Source organism: Phyllopteryx taeniolatus, chromosome 10 (assembly GCF_024500385.1).
Source record: "Phyllopteryx taeniolatus isolate TA_2022b chromosome 10, UOR_Ptae_1.2, whole genome shotgun sequence".
Taxonomy (NCBI): Eukaryota; Metazoa; Chordata; class Actinopteri; order Syngnathiformes; family Syngnathidae; genus Phyllopteryx; species Phyllopteryx taeniolatus.
In genome coordinates this window covers 30,726,461-30,746,784 of record NC_084511.1, presented here as the reverse complement: position 1 = coordinate 30,746,784, position 20,324 = coordinate 30,726,461, and the positions used below count along the sequence as shown (strand labels likewise).

General features: G+C 49.8%; 2 protein-coding genes across 9 annotated transcripts; both read right to left on the bottom strand.

Annotated features, from left to right (window-relative positions):
* Positions 1-1,315: 1,315 nt before the first annotated feature.
* On the bottom strand, positions 1,316-17,132 carry arap3 (ArfGAP with RhoGAP domain, ankyrin repeat and PH domain 3). 8 transcript variants are annotated; one of them, XM_061787337.1, is made up of 37 exons: positions 16,994-17,132; positions 15,312-16,644; positions 12,132-12,285; positions 11,587-12,048; positions 11,251-11,409; positions 11,121-11,161; positions 10,962-11,047; positions 10,827-10,888; positions 10,585-10,707; positions 10,200-10,269; positions 10,010-10,130; positions 9,493-9,707; positions 9,261-9,367; positions 8,987-9,186; positions 8,816-8,901; positions 8,566-8,748; positions 8,258-8,399; positions 7,749-7,853; positions 7,515-7,671; positions 7,340-7,442; positions 7,008-7,206; positions 6,871-6,934; positions 6,640-6,803; positions 6,355-6,567; positions 6,166-6,271; positions 5,949-6,096; positions 5,787-5,855; positions 5,638-5,712; positions 5,444-5,561; positions 5,236-5,364; positions 5,018-5,154; positions 4,037-4,119; positions 3,916-3,951; positions 3,733-3,796; positions 3,524-3,661; positions 1,923-1,961; positions 1,316-1,842 (listed from the first exon to the last, which is right to left on the bottom strand). In XM_061787337.1, the coding sequence occupies exons 3-37, from the start codon at positions 12,212-12,214 to the stop codon at positions 1,528-1,530; spliced, it is 4,602 nt and encodes a 1,533-aa protein (XP_061643321.1). In that variant the 5' UTR covers positions 12,215-12,285; positions 15,312-16,644; positions 16,994-17,132; the 3' UTR covers positions 1,316-1,527. The 8 variants fall into 8 exon arrangements, with proteins under 8 accessions (XP_061643321.1, XP_061643322.1, XP_061643316.1 ...); XM_061787338.1 differs by having other exon boundaries at positions 11,251-11,406; XM_061787332.1 differs by having other exon boundaries at positions 11,251-12,048; positions 15,312-15,563; positions 16,125-16,644.
* LOC133484558 (probable pancreatic secretory proteinase inhibitor) lies at positions 16,930-18,970 on the bottom strand. The gene is made up of 4 exons (XM_061787341.1): positions 18,646-18,970; positions 18,544-18,575; positions 17,868-17,980; positions 16,930-17,171 (listed from the first exon to the last, which is right to left on the bottom strand). Exons 1-4 carry the CDS (start codon positions 18,776-18,778, stop codon positions 17,126-17,128), a joined length of 324 nt encoding a protein of 107 aa, XP_061643325.1. The 5' UTR covers positions 18,779-18,970; the 3' UTR covers positions 16,930-17,125.
* Between the last annotated feature and the right edge of the window lie 1,354 nt (positions 18,971-20,324).

Sequence of the window (20,324 nt, the reverse complement as noted above, 5' to 3'; positions counted from 1 at the left end):
TCATTCAAACCGCTCGAATTGATAGAGGACTATGCATCTTTTTGCACAATTGTCAAAAAACAAAACGAAACAAAACGAAACGAAACGAAACGAAACGAAATGTACCAGCATGACCAGATTACTAGCAACCTTTCATTGCTCAGTGTTTTTCTCAAGGTCTTTCTGCCTCCAAAGTTTTCTGTTGTCGTACTCGAGTGGCTCCAACTACCGGAGACAAATTCACACTTCCTAGCCTAAAACATTCAAATATAAAAAAAATTTAAAATGCTAATGCTAACACATCATTGGAAACGCAAAAATAACCCTTTAAGCAACAGATATTTGAACACACACGGTGCAGCGACACATTTAGACAGTCAATTTAACAGTATTCAGTCATATATTCTTTACCCTCTGCGAGGAGTTGAGACGTCCGTACTGTACGGACGGCTCAGGTGACCAAGGAGCGCAGCAGCACAATGGCTATTGTGTGTGTGTGTGTGTGTGAGAGACCTGAGGGCATTTAGTCACTTAGTGACAGACTTTAGTGGTTTCAGTTTTCTTGTTGAGGGTCTGTTTGGGGTTGGCGGGGAGGGGGTGCGATGGGGGTCACATGAGGGCAAACGTCATCAGCGCCAGGTGTCCACCCCGCATCACGTGACCCCCTTACCGAATGACCTTGACTCCAAGGAGCAGCACTCACACCGTTACTGACCTGCCAGCAAAAAGACAACATGGACAGGAAGTCCCTGCAGACGACAATCACACAGGAAGTCCCTAGAAGGATACACAGGAAGTCGCTGCAAGGATACATAGGAAATCCCTATAAGGACACACAGGAAGTCCCTATAAGGACACAAAAGAAGTCCCTGTAAGGATAGACAGGAAGCCCCTACAAGGATACACAGGATGTCCCTATAAGGACACTCACACAGGAAGTCCCTATAAGTACACACAGGAAGTCCCTATAAGGGCACACCGGAAGTCCCGATCAGGTCATACAGGAAGTCCCTATAAGGACAGTCAGGAAAGGAAGTGTCGTTGGTCAACCAATCAGTGTCCAAATCAGTGTGAGCGTGTGTTTCTTCATATGTATTTGTGTGTTTGTCGCACTTGATCTGCTGGGTACAGGTGGGATTGACGTTGGACTTGTGCTGTGCTGCCACCTGCTGCTCATAGTGAGCATTCCAGCCTGCAGAAGCTTAATGTGGCAAAAGAAAACATTTTGAATCATCAAACGATTTCCACATTTGAGCATTAATAGCCGAAATCACCACACAAACTACTGTCACCGTGGTAACCAGGCACTGAAAGCAGTCAAAGGAGAACTTTTGGGTCCGTTCAACCACGACGACTTTAATTACACAAAACATGGTCGCTACTTTTGACAATCACCCTTTCATCCAAAAAGTTGACAGGAAGTCCACATGAAAAATGTGTGTGTGCGTGTTAAATTCCACAGGGTAAGCGTGTACATTGCTGGCACAGCAGTGCCACCCGCAGGCGTCCATCTGTCATTACATGCATTTGACATTTATATCGTGTCAATCAATCGACTCTGCTCTCCTCCTCTTCCTCATCTTCGTCTCGGTCCGCCTTCCCGCCGAAAGCTGAGGACAGTTCCTGTAGGAGGAGCTCCTGAGACGGCGTGCACGCGGCCTGAGGACGAGACGCCGGGTGCGGGGCGGGAAGCGGTCGTGCCTCAGGCGGGTCTCGGAGCTCGCGCGTGTCGCCGCCGCCCCCGGACAGGAAGCTGCTCTCCAGGGATTTGAGCACCTGCAGGCCAAAGTCGCCCACCTCCTCGTAGAGCGGCTCCGGAGACTCGGAACGCTCCTTCACGCGGTCCTGATGGACCTTCATCGGCTGTGGATGCGAGGAGACGAGTCAGACCGCTCGGAGCGTTTTCAAGTGTTGAAGTTCACCGAGAACCAATAGAGACTCACAAAGAACATGGAGAGCGTCCTGCGGTCGTGAAGCTTCCTCTGTGGACAGGAAACACGCAACGTTTCAAATCCCGACAAAAAACCGCTGGAAAGCCGTGTGAACCGGTTCCAAGTGATGCGGACCAGTTCCAAGTGGCGTGTGAACACGTTAAAAACCAGTTTAGTTAGAAGTGGTGTTAACTCATTTTGAGGTGCAGCAACGTATTGATTATTGACAACTCTTCAATGATAAAATTCAACTACTTTGATAATCGTTAATCATTCCATTAACCTGTTTAAATTCAAATTGTCCAAATCTTCGGAATTTCGGCTTCTCGACAGTCAATATTCTCCAATTTCTGTTGTTCTACATGTTATTTTGCTTTTTTCCAAAGCGGCACGTTGGACGACTGGTTAGAGCGTCAGCCTCTTAGTTCTGAGGACCCGGGTTCAATCCCCGGCCCCGCCCGTGTGGAGTTGGCATGTTCTCCCCCGTGCCTGCGTGGCTTTTCTCCGGGCACTCCGCTTTCCTCCCACATCCCAAAGACATGCATTCATTGGAGACTCTAAATTGCCCGTAGGTGTGAATGTGAGTGCGAATGGTTGTTTGTTTCTATGTGCCCTGCGATTGGCTGGCGACCAGTTCAGGGTGTACCCCGCCTCCTGCCCGATGACAGCCGGGATAGGCTCCAGCACGCCCGCGACCCGCGTGAGGAGAAGCGGCTCAGAAAATGGAAGATGGATGGATGGATGGATGCTTTTTCCAAAGGGAAAACAATGATCAACATTTTTGCCAAATTTCTGACAGATGTTACGGACCAAACCTGGAACTGAATCACTCATTCATTCATTCATCTTCTGTTCCGCTTCTCCTCACGCGGGTTGCGGGCGTGCCGGAGCCCATCCCAGCTCTCTTCGGGCGAGAGGCGGGGTACACCCTGAACTGGTCGCCAGCCAATCGCAAGGCACATATAAACAAACAACCATTCGCACTGACGGGCAATTTAGAGTCCTCAATCAACCTCGCACGCACGTTTTTGGGATGCGGGAGGAAACCGGAGTGCGCGGAGAAAAGCCACGCAGGCACGGGGACAACATGCAAACTCCATAAATTTATGTTTGTGCAATTTGAAATAATGTCCTGTCTTTTTAATAAAGAGACAGATTTTTATTGATTAATCGAAAAAATAATCGACAGATTAATTGATGATTAAAATAGTAATTTGTTGCAGCCCTAAACGAGTCAAAAGGGTGTGACAATTAAAGCAGTTAGAAATGGTACGGAAAACTTTAAAAGTGGGCTGCAAACAAATTTGAAGCGGTAGGAACCAGTTCCAAATGCAGTGTGGGAACCGGTTCAAAGCTGTCGTAACAATGTAAAAGCAGTGTGAGAAAGTTGGTGTCAATGGCAACGTGATCAGATTTGCCCGAAATAATAACCTGTCCAAAGGCTGAGTGGGGTTGGATTGGCCACTTCAACTTGTGGACCTCCTCGATAGTTCCTAAAATGTCCACTCAAAATCCTTTCGCAGGGATTCGGGAGCGTTCGTAATCATTCGCTCAGGCGCTACTTTAACCGGTTCAAAGTGGCGTGAAGCAGTCGAAAGCGGCACGATCATTACCAGCGTCTGATTGGCTGACAGCATGCCGTGGTTGCTCTCGTCTCCTCGTATGGGCACCAGGGGCATGGTGCCGAACTTCTGCCGGGCGATGTCGGACGACGAGTGACGTCTGAGGACGGGAGGGCCCGGCTCGTCGTTCTGCAACACGGACGCGGATGGAGTCGGTGCGGCCTCCCGTTGTCATGGCGACACGAGCAGGAAACACTGACCTGAGCTCTGAGGAAGCTGCTGACCCAGTCCCACAAGTCGGCCTCGTTCGGGCAACATAGGAACCTGCACACGCGAGAACGCGCGCGCGCACACACACACACACACACACATACATATATAGTATTCATGTGCTCGTGTAAAATGTCTTCCGCTAGTTGGTCAACATGCGTTTGGGCACTTACAGCTGATGTTTGTGTGACATCACAGTGAAGCCCCACCTGCAACCGCAATCAACCAATCAGCTTCGCTTAGCGTGTGTCTGTGCGTGCGTGTGTGTGTGTGTGTGTGTGTGGCGGTGGTCACCTCGTCGGCGCTTTGAGTTTCCTGCGGACCCCTATGTAGACCTTCATGGTCTTCATAGACCACTCCTTCTCTGCTTTCAAGCTCTGAAAGTCAAAAATAAGCAAAGATCAGCTCACCTTGGACCTGACTGGAGAGTCCATCAGTCCGTCCGTCCAGCCGTCCCATTAGTCCCCATGAGTCCATCTATCCATCCGTCAGTCCCAATAGTCCCCATCACTCTGTCTGTTTGTCCGTCAGTCCCAATAGTCACCATCAGTCCGTCCGTCTGTCTGTCTGTCTGACCGTCCCAATAGTCACCATCAGTCTGTACATCCGTCCGTCAGTCCCAATTGTCGCCATCACTCCGTCTGTCTGTCTGTCACAATAGTCCCCATCAGTCCGTCCATCCATCCGTCAGTCAATAGTCCCCGTCAGTCTGTCATTCCATCCGTCAGTCCCAATAGTCCCCATCAGTCCATCTGTCTGTCCATCCCAATAGTCCCCATCAGTCCGTCCATCCATCCGTCAGTCAATAGTCCCCATCAGTCCGTCCATCCATCCGTCTGTCCATCCGTCAGTCCCAATAGTCCCCATCAGTCCATCTGTCTGTCCATCCCAATAGTCCCCATCAGTCCGTCCATCCATCCGTCAGTCAATAGTCCCCATCAGTCCGTCCATCCATCCGTCAGTCCCAATAGTCCCCATCAGTCCGTCCATCCATCCGTCTGTCCATCCGTCAGTCCCAATAGTCCCCATCAGTCCATCTGTCTGTCCATCCCAATAGTCCCCATCAGTCCGTCCATCCATCCGTCAGTCAATAGTCCCCATCAGTCCGTCCATCCATCCGTCAGTCCCAATAGTCCCCATCAGTCCGTCCATCCATCCGTCAGTCCCAATAGTCCCCATCCGTCTGTCCATCCATCCGTCAGTCCCAATAGTCTCCATCAGTGCGTCTGTCTGTCCGTCCATCGCAATAGTCCCCATCAACACATCCGTCCGTACCTTCTTGTCTTTGAGCAGCAGTAGTTTGTTCTTCTTGATCTGGAAGCTTCTCTCCTGGAATTTGTTCCCTTGAAGCAGTTTGGGGGGCTCCTCGCGACACCTCAGCACACCAACCTTCATCAGGTCACTCTTGTAGGCTGAAGGTCACGCACCCGGGTCAGCGTCATGCCAACTTTCATGCACGTGCGTGTGTTTGTGTTGACATGTACTGGACCTACAGGTGAGAATGTTGATGCCGTCGCCTTTCGGGACCCTCTTCACTACCAGGTAGGCGGAGCTCGGGTCGGCCATCTTGCACCACTGCAGTGCCTGTTCCAGAACTTTCTCTTTGGGATGCAATGGACGCTCTGCAGATGCACAAACACCTCAGCAGTGTGTGCGTGTGTGTGTGTGTGCGTGCGTGCGTGCGTGTTGCGGTCGACGCACCAAGCTGTCCGTCATCGATAACCTCAAATGTCATCCAGACATCTTTGTCTCCAGCGGGGATGTTCCTCATGTATAGGACCTGATTGGTCAGCTCCTCGGCACACATGCTGGGTGACACCTGGAGTGAGTCAAGGGAGGTCTAAAGGCTGTTACCACGGTAACAACAGCCAATGTGTATATTGTGAATGTGTTACTTTAAGGGTGATGCAGCTGTCTGGCATCTTCGTCTCCAAGTAGACTTCAATGATCAGATCACCCGCCTGAGACAACTGAAGACACACAACCATCACATTGTCTTCAACACTGACTCCCCCCACCCTGACAAGCGATTGGCCTAACGTACCTGAGTGTCTTTCCAGGAGGTGATGAGGCTGTTCTCCAACTCCATCTGATTCTGGTGCTCCTCATCGATCTGACAAGGACCAAAAAGTCCAATCAAGTGTGGACTTGGAGAGCGGACTCACAAAGTGGACTCTGGAGAGCAGACTCAGAGAGTTATACTCACATCGAAGACGTACAAATAGTTGTCAATGAGATCTTCGATGATCTTCACTTCGTGTTCTCCTTTGCCGTCCGTCTGGAAGAGGCTGGGAGCGAAGAGCAGCGACAGGTTCTTGGTACACATCTGGTTCAGGTCGGCACATTTCTGGACCCTGACAGGACCAATCGATCGTGATCACGTGACACCCACAGTAAGCCATGCCCGGCCAATCAAAACTGACCTGTAGAGGTGACTGATGAGTGCAGCCAGAGTCATCCTGTTGACCCGTGGAAGAGTCCGGATGATCTCCTTGTAGTGGTCTAACCTCGAACCTTTCAGCTGGATTTCTTAGGCGTAAACAGGAGAGAACTCTTTGTGAATCCTGGCGCATCACCCTACGTTTGGCGCAGCAGTCAGGAAGTAGACTTACTAGCGGCCTCCTGCCACAGCGGGTGGAGGTCAGCCATGAAGACTGGGTCGTCGATCTCCCTGAAAAAGCGCTTGAGGACGTCCGTTACATCCTCAATGAAGTGGTCTCCAATGCGTAGTTTGACGTTGCGAGCATCTTTTCGGAACTCCTCCATGAGAAGTTTGATTCTAGACTTGGCTCCATTCTTGCGATAGATCCCCTCATGGCCCAGACCTGCGGATGTCCACACGACAGCTTGAGACGCTCTGAAGGCGAGACCTGAGACCCGCCCCCCAGCATACTCACCGTACTGTGTGACGAAGGCAATGCAGCTGTCCACGATTATGGGGATGTCGTTCCTGCTTAGCTGCTGCTCTTGCAGGGCGTTCCCCTTGCCGCCGCTGGCCCGCTGGATGTCCAAGCACCACAAGCTGAAGTCGGTGCGGCCAACACCCTGCAGGTGGAACGTCCTGAAACAACGGCAAGCTCAAACCACCAAGACTGGAAGTGAAACAGCTGAAGCCAAGGTCCACTCACCTCCCCTTCTCCACCAAAACGAGGATGTCTTTCTTCTCCTGGTTCTGGCTTTCTGAAGTGACACCTTCAAAACAAACAGTCAGCCAGACAGAACCTGGATGTGGTCTTGAGAAGACTTTCTTCCAATGGACACTGACTCAGCTCCTGAAGACGCTTCAGGTTGATGATGTCTTCTGCGGCGCCGTCATTTTGGGGACAGATGAAGAGGTTGGACTTCTGCAGGACAAAGTGTGCCTCCTTCCACTGCTGAGGGTCCAGCATGGCTCGGTACCGCAGTCGTCCAATGCGTTCGAACTCCCGAGTCAGCAAACAGTGACAGCTTATCGGCGTTGCGGCCTAGAGAGCAAACACGACAACGGCTCTTTCTTCAGCCCGTCAAAAGAACGTTAACGATCAGAATATCGTGATTGGGCTGAGACGATAAGTCAAGGCATGCGAGATTAACTAGTCAAAAAAAAAAAGATCAAACCTTCCCGATTGCACTGGTCCAGGCGTGGAGAAGTTCGGCCGTCTCCACACCAAACTGATAGACTTTGTCTGAGGTCAGATACAACTCGAAGGTGTACCGGAACCTGAGCGGGAAAAACACTCAGTTGATTGCGGATTTCGCTTCTATGCTAGGTGGTACCAACCAAACACATCACCTGTCCACAAAGCAGTTACTGTTGAACGAGTCGGGTCGGCTGACTCCCAAACACACGACGTCCTTCAGGCTGATCTCCATGCATGCTTCTGCCGACCGCTCCGACTGGTAGAAGAGCAGCGACTGATCCATGGAGCACCAGAACTTCTGGAAGTCTGCTGCAGTTCATAAGACAAGAAGTGAAGCAAACAATCAGCCGCGAAGGAACACAATTTGTCAGGACTACAACACCAACCTTCTCGAGATCGGCGGGACAGCGTCCCTCTGCTCGAGCAATTGGACCTGAAGAGGAAGCCCGAATGAAGAACTGTCTTCATGATCTCATCATAGACGCCAGGATCTGCAGGACCAGATCACGGAAAATTCCATTGTCCATCCATCTATTCTCTATATCACAAGTCCTCATTAGAGTTACGGGTGAGCTGGAGCCTATCCCAGATGACCGTGAGCGAGAGGCAGGGTACACCCTGGACTGGTCACCAGTCCATCACATGGCACATTTAGTCTTCAGTGACCTATCTTAACATGCATGTTCTTGGAATGTGGGAGGAAGCCGGAGTTCCCGGAGAAAACCCAAGCAAGCACAGGGAGAACATGCGAACTCCACACAGGAAGGCCAGAGCAGAGATTCAAACCCTGAACCCCAGAACTGTGTGATATATGCACAGACCATTTGTCTGCCATGCAAAGGTTCAATTGTATTTTAGTAATTGTAGGTGTTACATCTGTAATAACAGTCCCGACCCGAGGTGAGGTAGTGATCTAGCAGGTCTCTGGTTGGTTGATGTCCGTGAGTGGTGGTGGTCAGGTGATTGGATCTGGCTTCAGAGAAGATGTGAGTAACAGTTTTGAGGAGTGTGTGTTCAGAGACCGCACAACATAAGACCTGAAGGTCAAAAAGCAAAAAACAGTAGTAAGGAACACAAGTCATTGTAGTTCAAACATCCGAGTGCTTCAGGGGTGGCGTAGACTTGATTATCAGAACTTGCTATCATCATGTCACATAAGAAGAACTCCTGCTCAAGTACTTCCTCTCATGTAGAGATGTGTACCTTCAGTAGCTGCTCCTGGCTGCTGAAAGCGGGATGGTCCAGTCGGAAGCGTCCTTCTCGGTACTTCTGACCGATGAACTCTCGCCTCTGACTTGGCGAAGCGTCGCAGGCCAGCTCGTCCGACTGGGACAAGTGGGCAGCCCAGAACTCGTTAGCGCAGTCGTTACCCAGCATGATGAAGAGCTGCCAAGAACAAGACCAATCAAAGACCTTCAAGTGTTTTCAGGTTTTGAACTGGTTCAGGTCTCACCTGCACGATCTGGTTGCTCCACACGCTGGTGTCCAGTTTCACACTCTGGACTTTGGAAACCATAGTGCCCAGACCTCTGTGTTGACCTGTACACAGCAATTGAATTACATAATTATGAAAGTCAAGCATGCTCTCATGCTTCCTGTCAGCATTTAGCCAATGCGGGCATACCGGCACAGTTCTTGCAGATGACCACGCACAAGTTGATGGAGGCCCAGTCGGGGTTGACGGCCCGGCAGTCGGCGCACGTCCGGTTGGAGCGGTTGGACCAGATCTTCTCGGCCACCTCGTAGTCCGACAGGGTCTCTGTGATGGCCTCTTGCAGCGCCTCCATCCAGTCCCGTTTCTCCCGGTCCGAGTCTGCCGTGAAGCTGGAGAGGCGGACGACAAGAGGTCATCGCCGTGGAAACTGAATGATGAAGGGGATGAAGATGTGAAGTCATACCTGAAGGTTTTGTAGGGCGTGATGAGGTCAAAATTTTTGTGTTTCCCGTCTCGGATGGTGGCACCGCAGGCTTCGATCATCGTGATGCCGATCCCAGTACGAAAACACTGAAACCGTCCAAGGAGAGATATCATACATATACGGCTGGAAACCACGGCAAGTTCTGTGTGGAACCGCATCAAGTTCAGAGCGGCCCAGGCGCTAACGAGCAGCGTATGTGATGTGTCAGTACCGAGGCGTTGAGGTGTTCCGTTGACGTCACCTGTTGGCTTTTGTGGAGCCAAATCTGCTCTGTGTTTATGGCCACGTAAACTTTGGACTTGGTTCCTTTCAGCTCCAGGAAGCCGTGTTTCTGACAGTGAGGACCAGGACCCAACCAGCGCCGCCCGAACACCAGTTGGTCTCGGACGTGGTCCTGCAGTGTAGAAACCCAACGCCGCCTCAGCACTGACACACACGCACGCACACGTACACACAGTATGCCCAAAGTCAGCAATTAATCAATTCTCCTGTGTATGTGTGTGTGTGTGTGTGTATATATCTATATCTATATATCTATATATAGATATAGATATATATATCTATATATATCTATATATATATATATAGATATATAGATATTTATATCTATATATATATATATATCTATATATATAGATATAGATATATCTATAGATATATCTATATAGATATATCTATATATCTATAGAGAGATATATCTATATATAGATATAGATATATATATGTACCTTCATTATCAGCCTTAAAAACAAAGGTCCGCTGACTCGTCACTATTTCAAATTTGTTGTCTTTGGAGGCGGGGGCCCTCTGGATGGCAGCCAATGGGATGACTCCTTTCGGGTACACATCCTGAAAGAGGCAAAGATGACCACAAAGCTGGAGATAGAGATCAAGATGGCGCATGGACTCAAACCTTACCTTTTCATTTCCAAAGTACATGAGATTTTTTCCGTCAAACTTGACAAAGCGCTTCTGGAAAACATAGTTCCTAAAATAAAAGCACAAATATCATCAGACAAGCACAAGAAAGCTGTGGAAAGTGAGAAAAAGAGAAACACACACACACACACAGTCAAGAAGAAAGAAACGGGAGAGGACCAAAATGATGACATGCACAACGAGAGTGTGTGCTGAACTTTCAACCCTGAGGCGCACGCGGGCACACACACACACACACACACACACATGTTCAACATCTGCAAAAGCTGCAATGTCCCCCCCCCCCCCCATAGTTTAAATCAAAGCTCCTCTGCAGGTTTCTTCTACCCGGCGCGACCAGGTACATACAGTAAATGAAACGCACCCCTGCGGTGAAAGTTTGTCCAGCCATCCGCTGATAATGGGCGTGGCCCTGTCACCGGGGGACGTGTAGCTGGCGTACGGTGAGATGGTCTGGTCCTCATCGCCGTCCGGGGCCAGCATGGGGCTGCAACCAGGAGAACGAACGGCACAGTCAGACCAGCGCGCCTTCACAAACCCGAAGGTCACGTGACTCTTGACTAACATCCTGCACATTACATTACACCTTGTGGACAGTTGATTTACCCATGATCCTCAGCGCGCTGCCATTCCCACCTCCTGGCTTCTCCGTCTCGTCTCGCATCATTCTGAGCCAGAAGACAAATGAAACAAATAACGTGTGTGGATGCTGACAGCAAAATGGCGGCACGGCATTCTCACCTCGCTGGCGGGGGTGATGACTCCGCCTCTTTGGAAAGGGCTTTCGGAGTAGGGACTGATGACATCATCAAGGTCAGTTGGGTCATCTGCGAACACAAACGCGGAGCTGCAGTGTGAACACGACGATGTCACGATGAGGCATCGCGACATCCCACGCACCTCTGACCGATCCCGACGAGTTGTTGCTTGACGTGCCGCCACTGCCAACAGGATTCAAAATAAAGCAATCATCATCAGATCAATAAGCTTCATTGATTGGGTGATTGGCTGATTGATTAGTTGGACAAACCTATTTATCTGGTTCCTCTGTTTCCCGTCAGCTGTTTGTCGCGGCGGCGGCGGAGGGGCAGATGCCGCAGTGCCCCAGTAGATGTCATTGGAGATCATCTCCATCCTACCGCCATCACCGAGGCCCGATCCGGACCACCGGGAGGATACGGACATCCTGCTGTCGTCATGGTGACCAGGAGACGAAGGTGACCAGGAAGCCGGAAGTGCGGCAGAAAGAGGAGCAGGAAGTGGTTGGTCGCAGTACGCTTGCGCATGAGACGAAGGCAACGGGCACGCTGCGAGCTCAACCATACGGGTGACCCTCGGGGGAACGGGCGGTAAGGAGATGCCTGACCTGCCGACAGGCGTCTGCTTCGCCGTGGGCGAAGGTGAGTTGACGGCGTCTAAAAGCGGGAAACAGATGGACTCCTGGGAGAGCCTCCTGTGGGGGGACAGGACCACGTCCGGCGCAGGAGGACGGAAGTGAACCGGTGCGGTGCGCCGCCGGTTAAAAACGGTTCTTGGTTTGGGCACCGGCTTCAGCATGGCAGCCGGGTCGGGAGCCGAGCTGTTCCTCAACGCTCCCGAGGCGCAGCGAGCTCGCGACAACGTCGGCGACGGAGACGACGGTAGGTCCGTCACGGAATGGTGTCGTTCGGCCACTTGAGCTACCCGCCTCTGGACGTACGACAGAAGCCTCAGGATCCGTTTGCGATGCCCGGTGGCCGTGATTCCCAAGCTGACCAGCGCGTCGTGATCCAAGTGGACCACGTCGGCGGCCAATAGGAGGCCGGCTCTCTGGAAGGAGGCGTGGTACCTGCACAGAACAGGAAGTAGGGACCGTCTGAATGACTGTGGAACAGCTGCTGCGTTGTTTTTCTGCAATGAGTGACCTCTGACCTCTCCAGATGGATGGCGTCCAGAAGCGTTTCCACTGCCGTGTTAGCATCCAGCGTCGCCATGACGACCATCGCCAGCGGCATCTCCTGATGCCATCACAGCGTCATTACCAGCCGCGGTGACCCATCGGCACTGGGACCTCCTTCTGCTTCAGCTCCATGTGACAAAACATGAAGTTGACATGTTAGCACACCGTTAAAGGTCACTCACATGTTAGTGTCGCAGGAAGTTACCGAAACATGTTAGCATAGTTTGAAGTGACCAAGACAATCCGACTACCAAAATATGTTGCTAGCCTATTAGCATTGCAGGAAGAGATGACAATGTGTTGGCAACATTTTAGCATATAAGGAAGTGACCCCCAAATTTTTGCTAACATGTTAGCATAGCAGGAGGTGACAATAAAAACTATTGTAACAAATGATTTTAGCTTAGCAGAACGTGACCAACCAAATACGTCGGTAGCATGTTAGCATTGCAGGAAGTGACTAAAACATGTCATTTATGGAGCAGGAAGTGACCAAAACATGTCGCTGTTGCTAACATGTTAGCAGAGCAGCAAATGATGAAAAACATGTGGTTAGCTTGCTCTTTTGAGGCATAATCGATGTTTTATTAAACATGTTTGATGCAAAGGATTCGGTTCCATCGATCGGGATGATGACTTCATGCATGCTAACACAAGACGGATATTGTTACGCACACGCACACGCACAAGCGAGGTGTTGTTAGTCATCATGTGTAGAGGGCTGAGCTCGGCCCTCCCGAGGACGGGGGGAGGCGAGAGGGGCGGGGGCGGGGGGGGACACACGTTCTGAGACAAAAGGAGTTCTGTTCCTTCGGTTCTGTTCTACTCAGTCACGTGACACGGCAGGAACAAGAACCTCAAGGCCTCGTTTTGTTCCCCACGCTCACATTTCAACACTGTCCAAACATGTTACCGAGGCGACGGCTGACAAACACCACCGATCACAGTGGGAGAACAGGTCACGTGACTCAGCAGGAAGTCAACGCACCTCAACTTCCTACACACACACGCGCGCGCGATATAGTGTTGCACCTGTGTGTGTGTGTGCGTGTTACGTGATTGGTCAAGTGGACATTGGGAAGCTGGTAATTTAGAGTCTTCAATCAACCTCGCACGCGTGTTTTTGGGACGTGGGAGGAAAGCGGAGTGCCCGGAGAAAAGCCACGCGGGCACGGGGAGAACATGCAAACTCCACACAGGCGGGGCCGGGGATCGAACCCGGGTCCTCAGAACTGTGAGGCTGACGCCCACCGTGCCTCATGCTGTGATCTTCTGTTGAATATTTGTATTGACGTGTATACCAGAAGCAAGACATGCATACATACGCAGAGGCTCACAGACGCCGACATCAGCCGTATACACCGGAACATTTGAAGTTGCTTATTTTTCTAACCAAATAAGCACACACGCACACACAAAATAAAAAAACAAGTAGGGTTAACCCTAACCCTAACCGCTTAACACATTTCAGTCTCTTCTCCTGCCATACGACAAACGTGGAGTCAACAAACACAGCATTTCTTAACGGTGAAGTCAATTTCAGGGGTTGCCACATGTGACGTTAGGCAGCGACGTCACGTGACGTCCAGACCGGTCTTGGCCTTCACAAGGTGGTCTCTCGGTCTTGAACTGCTTTTCTTCAACTTGATGAATGACGAGAAGAACAAGGAGAAGCACTTCTTGGGGAAACAACCAAAGCCTTCAATTCATGTGACCCCTTGCTCGTGTTAAGATTGGAGATTTTGGCATGTTGTGCTTTGAAACAGTTGCAGACCTCCTCTGTGGTTTTGGCTGTCAAACGTATTGAAAACGAAGAGAGAATGCTCCTCAACTGTTCAACCTTCAATCAAAATGGATTTTTATAGTCTTCTTGGTCTTGCCTCCGGTCTCTCCACTCCCAAAAGTCTCTTTCTTGTCTTGGTCTCTGGGAGTTCTGGTTCGGGCAAGTGTCGGTCTTGGACGGTGCGGTCTTGTGCAAGCGGCCACGGTGACGTCATACGATGACGTCACACTTCGTCCCCGTGTTACAATGATGTCATGCGCCAATGTCACGTTGTCCGTGTCGCGGGCTGGGGTCGCACACGCGGCGAGCTCGAGAGCAAAGCTGCCGATTGGTCCTTCGGGAAGCGGCCAGAGGGAGAGGAAAAAAACGCCTTGGACGGGAAGTGGCCGGCGGAGGCCCATGACATCACAACAGGAAGTTTTCAACAGGAACATGCCGCCTCACAACATCCTCTTACTGTGTGTGCGTGTGTGAGTTGGTAAAGGAAAAGGAGGTGTCGGCTTCCTTTGTGATCTCCTTTTAGGACTTCCCACAATTCCTTGCAGGACACAAACACACACTTTTTGACGAGACACCTGAAACTGACAACCAGTAAAACCAATACAGCAAGCAGTAGCGCCAATTTGAGCCGTGGCACATGATGCTGACCTTTGACCTACACTGAAAAAAATGGACTTCATTGGATCATGTTACATCAGTTGCACATGAATAAAATGTATACAACTAACATATACGATTGTATTGTTTTTGTGGTAAAGAGAGAGTCAACCGAGCTGTCAAACCAGTAGAAGCAATACAATATCAATAAATCCATCAGTAGTCAACTTGTTCACGTAAAACATGTCCGAGTCCGGCATTTCATGAAACCAGCACCTTCAGTAAGGGTGGACTGGAACTGCAGTGGGGTGGGGGGAAATTGGATTCTTTTTGACAAAAGGAGGAGAAGGTTAGAGAAAGTCAGTTGAGCGCAATTTATTATGTGCGAGCAATGGACGTGTTCGAATGAAGTCAAGTGGAAGGAGTTGTTGTTGTTGTTGTTGTTGTTGTTGTTGTTGTCACCAAGTATTTGAGTTAGTAATGAATGGAAGAATGCTGTGGCGATGTATGCATGTGCGATATGTTGTAGTCAATACTTATTATTGTTGATGACAATATGTGGACGGACCCCAGCAAGATCGAAGCTTTTGAAACGGGCAAATAAACCAAGCACGTTTGGTACACGACAAGTTGACAAAGCAGCACTGGACCCGCAAGCCAGTAAAACTAGCAGAACAAATACAACCGGCGAGAGCAGCAAACCACTCAAGCCAGTGGAAGCAGTCATAGCAGAAAATGGAGCCAGAGCAGTAAAACAGGATCGGTCACTCACTCCGATCGTGCTCGCGCTGCTCCTCTTCCCCGGTTCGCCCGATCTGCTCGCAGACTGAGCCCGGACGCGCAAGTCGATCCGCAGCCACACCGACTCGGGTTCTGCGAGTTCTGAGCGCTCGGATTTTGGACGTCAACACGCCTCCCTCCCGCCGCGGCAAACGCGACGCGCACTACTTCCGGAATCTCCACATTTCAAAATAAAAGCTTCAAAGCCAAACATCGGTGACTTCCCGTTGTTGAGCGACACGACCTGCAAGAACAGGAACGCTTCAGTGTTTCTTCGTATCATCAGTCACGACACGTGTGTTACAGGCATCGTAAGACTTCAATTGTCATCAAATCAGATGTGGAAGAGCTACACTGCGCCGGCACATCTGCCTCACAGTTTTGAGGACCGGGGTTCAAATCCCGGCCCCGCCTGTGTGCAGTTTGCACTCCGGTTTCCTCCCACATCCCCGAAACAGGCGTGCCAGGTGGATTGAAGTCTCCAAATTGCCCGCATAGGTGTCAACGTGAGTGCGAATGGTTTGTCTGTTTGTTTGTATGTGCCCTGCCATTGGCCGGCGACCAGTTCGGGGTGTCGCCCGCCTCTCGCCCAGAGTCAGCCGGGATAGGCCCCGTGAGGAGAAGCGGATCGGAACACGGACGGATAACGAGGCGTCATGGAATATTGTCGATATGACTTGATTTGGGTGTGGTGTACTTTGAAGTGGTCAGAAATGGAATTTGACGTTCGTATCGCGACGCCGGTGCACTTCCGCCGCTTCATTGCCACGAGCGCTGGCTGGCTGGCTGGCTGGCGGCAACTCACCCCGAGCGCTCCGCACGCACGCAGACGCCCGACTTGTGCCGGCGTTCCAGCATAAACGCCCCTTTGCTCTTTCATCCCAAATGTTCCTTTTCTTCCTTTACTGTTTCATCGTTGCGGACGTCACAACCGGCGACATGTTACAGAATACCTTGAAGGGCTGTCGGGTGACGTGATGCGTTCAGATACCAACACACATTTACACAAGATGTTGCAGCAACATGACCCAGATGAGGCCAATAAGTCTCAAGACCTGTGAAATGTACACAGAACAAGAAAATAAGACAAGATGACAAAGATAAAGACGACTTCTTGGCAGTGGTGAATGTGTGCAAAGGTGCAAACGCAGAGCGCGCCCTTTTGAAGAGGTCTGTGGCGGTGGGGAGGCCGCCCCCCACAATCGACCGAGTTTCGCTCGGCCGCGCGGACAGGAAGCGAGTGCCTCGGAGCCGGTGGAGTTTCCTTTGCTTTGCTTTGCTTTGCTTTGCTTTCCTCGTCCTCGCCGCCAAAGACAATCAGAAGCCTGCAGACGGGAAACAGGAAGTGGCTGAGACAATGTGGAGTCGGCCGTAAAAACAAAGTGAGGAAGTCACACTTGACTGGACGCCTCAGAGATTCTCTTTTGCCCCCACAAAGTCAACTTAGCATCACGTTAGCAACATGATAGCGTCCCCTCAACTTCACGTGAGCGTGACGTTAGTTCGATGTTAGCGTCCCACGTGAAAAGGAACAAAAGGACAAAAGGTGGCAGCCATCTGCCTCCACAATCGTGGCGCTAACATGTTAGGAACCACGACACGTTAGCATGTTGACATTCAAGCTTCGTTTATTTCCTTTAAGTACAAATCTTCACATTTAAATTTCTTCATTACCTTTGTCTTGAACACTCGACAACAAAAGTTACTGGAAAAGTCGATTCTTTTTTTAAGGAACACCAAGAAAAATAGACAAACGCGTGTGTGTGAGTGAGTACACAGTGAAAAAAAGGTGATGATGTGATGTCATCAACAGGGGCCGTCCTTCACGATCACAATGTCCAACTTCTTCTCCCTGCACACACAGGCACACGCGCACACACACGGTCACATGACGGCACATGTCCAGGAGAGAGTGTGTGTGTGTGTGTGTGTGTGTGTGTGTGTGCGTGTGTTTTCGAAATTAAACCAGAATGCTTTGCAGCCAGCGCGAGGCTCTCAAGCGCAACGTGAACAGCAGCTCCAGGGCGCCCCCTAGCTCCGCCACTGCACACGACCATCAGGCTTATGCTGCACTTACCATTGGCTTTCTGTTAGGGTCGGTTACGGCTCAACATTTTACGTCTCGATGATGTGTTACGAGTCAAGACGCTCAGTCACGCGTGAGCTCCGACGTGTTCCGAAGTTTTGTGTTACGATTCGAGAGGATAAATGACGCGTACGCGCCGATGATCGATGATCCGCTGAGGAACCGGTCGAGGTTTTACAACTTCAGGGTTTCTCAACCCAGAATTGGGTCGCAGACAAGTCGTAAAAAAACCACAGGGGGTCCTTGACTTTTCACAGTACCGATATAATACTATGATACGATATAATGCAAAGAGGTGTTACGACAACGGGGTCGTGTGTTACGACCGTAGTGTGATGCGTTACGAGTAAAGACGATGTGTCGCGATGTGGTATGAACATGTTGTCATGTGTTATTACAACCGGTCGACGTTTTGTTAGGATTTGTTTGCGAACGCGCTGTGGCGGCGTCCGGCAAACTCACAGTCTGTGGACGCACAGAGCGCATTCGTTGGAGTAGGTGACGCCGTCGCTGCCGCACACGGGCGAGTAGTTGAGCGGGCACGCTCGGGTCAGGGTGGTACCGCTGCACTCGGGCTGCAAACAAACGAACAAACAGACATCAGCGGGATTAGCAAACATCCGATGGTGTGAACGCAAAGTGTACGGAAAGCTCTTTCGCATGTTCAGAGTGCGAAGGTCTGAAAACCGGTTTCGTTGGCTTGGTTTTGATTCGATTGTTTTGTCAAGTTTCCTGTCACATGTTTCACGTCGTCCGCTCGTTTGGATTTTGTCTCCAGCTGATCTCGTCTGCCTTGTTCCTCGCGTCGACCAATCGGCTCCCTCCGGCTCCTCGCCTCGTGTCCAGGTGTGCCTCGTTGTCTCGTCAGTTTGCCGGTTTCTTTCGGTCCCCGTCGGATCGTCGTCGGCACACGTCGCGTTCCCGAGTCCCGCGTGCCAGTTTCCCCATGTTCTTCAGTGCCGACTGTTACGTTTCTCCGTCCTTACTCGTTCCTTTCGACCTCGTTGTTCATTTCGAGTCTGCTCCCATGTGCCCAGTTTGCCTTTTGGTTTTTAGAGAATAAATCCTTCCTTGCTTCTCTGCATTTTTGCCATCCGCCCAAAATCCTGCCACGAAAATGAAGGAGAAAATGTCTCACCCTCCTGAAGTCTCCGGATTTGTCCTCAGCATCTGAAAAGCAGAATCCTCTTAGAAGACGTTCGATGACGATTGCCGGCCGGATGTTTTCAAGGCAACTCACGTGCGCGGAGGACAAGCATCGCGCCGATGAAGAGCAGCTGAAGCGCACGCCGCATGCTGACGAGATCGGACGAGATCGGACGAGACCGATGTGAGCGCGGTGGCGACATATACGCACACACACACACACACATATATATATATATATATGCATATAAACCGGACGAGCTCGTGTTGTGACGGCGCTTTTGTGCGCGTCTAATCTCGGGATAAACGCTGCTCGCCAAATCTGCTGAGCCGGCACAGAAACACAACAACAAGCCAGCCAGACAAAACACACACCACGAGACGCTCCGCACCGGCTGGCTGCTTTCACGTCAACAGCTTTGTGTGTGTGTGTCTGTGTGTCTGTGTGGGAATGACAACACACACACAATTAATCGACAATGAATACATTGTTCAGATTAGTGCACCACTATTTTGAAAATCTTTTTTTTTTAGATGACTTCAGCCTCCCAGTAGTACAAATTCTGATTTCTGTCGGCTTCCATGAAAGCAGCTTGATTATCTTTGTTTTTTTTTTTTTCAAAATAAGACATTTGCAAACATCTGCTTTTACTTTGGAAAACAATGATCAACATTTTTGCCGAGTTTCTGAACGATGTTACGGACCAAACCAGGAACTGAATCATCCTCTATTTATGGAAAAATAATAGTCAGTTGAATTTTATTACACTGTAAAAAAAAAAAAAAAAAAAAAAAAAAAAACGGTAAGTAACCGGGCTGTCTTAAAATTTGGAGTTAAGCAACCTAAAGATTTCTAGTTATTTCCACTTCCGTGTGAGTGGATGCCACTTACGATAATAAGTTAAATGGATTCATATGAAAGTGATAAACAGTTAGCTCAACTTGATATTCTGAGTTCTACTAATAAGGAATTTCCAGGAAATTTAAGTTGTATGAACTAAATGCGCGGCACCAAAATTGCCTTAGATAGGTGAGAAAATCCTGAACTCAAAATGCCCTTGCTGAATTCAGATAGTTAGCTAACAGGCTATATAAGTTACAGGGAGCTAACAAGGGTAATATTGAGGATAATCGCTTCAGGAACCTGGTTTGGCAACCATTTTCACCTTGCATAGAATGGCGAACTGCACCTTTATAACTTACCAAAATCTGAGCTCCAGCGCCCCGTGACCCGAACCAGGATAAGCGGTGTTGAAAATGGATGGATGGATAGTTGGACTGATTCAGAAAAATAAATGGAGGTTACAAAAACCCCAATTCATTTTTACAGTGTAGGGAAATCAGGGTTATTTGCAGGTGTAGTTTGTATACGGTGTAACTAAGAAGTGTTGCTTAAACTCGTCGCCCTTCATTCACATCAATCAGTAGCAAAGAAGTCGCTCTCAGTTTCTGGAAAAAAAAAGGATTTTGCAATGAAATTTGATTGCGATTGCTTAGAGTCATAGTTTTCATAATATTTGTTATTTGTATTATTCAAAATAGATTAATCAACCAATTGCTTAATGAGATGAATACATAATTAATAACAATAATAATTAGTATTTAAAATAAATCAATTCAGCCATTTTTGTAATGAGACGAATGAATACAGAAAACAGAAAATGAATCCATTTTCAGGGGGAAACAGCTGAAAGAATGCAACAAATATTACACGACTTGTGCTCGCCGCGGGCTGTACTTTGCCCAACCCTGTGCCAGGACTATTGTTAGTGG

Bases quoted from the DNA above. Each gene is read 5' to 3' on its own strand.
- arap3 (XM_061787331.1), bottom strand. From the start codon at position 12,214: ATGCCGCTGGCGATGGTCGTCATGGCGACGCTGGATGCTAACACGGCA. The intron at 10,131-10,199 runs GTAAGGTTTGAG...TGCCTCTTTCAG, and splicing joins TGTACTTTGGAAATGAAAAG to GATGTGTACCCGAAAGGAGT. The intron at 6,804-6,870 runs GTGAGTGGACCT...CCGTTGTTTCAG, and splicing joins GTTTTGGTGGAGAAGGGGAG to GACGTTCCACCTGCAGGGTG.
- LOC133484558 (XM_061787341.1), bottom strand. From the start codon at position 18,778: ATGTGTGTGTGTGTGTGTGCGTATATGTCGCCACCGCGCTCACATCGG. The intron at 17,981-18,543 runs GTGAGACATTTT...GTTTGTTTGCAG, and splicing joins AATCCGGAGACTTCAGGAGG to CCCGAGTGCAGCGGTACCAC. The intron at 17,172-17,867 runs GTGAGTTTGCCG...CTGTGTGTGCAG, and splicing joins GCTCTGTGCGTCCACAGACT to GGAGAAGAAGTTGGACATTG.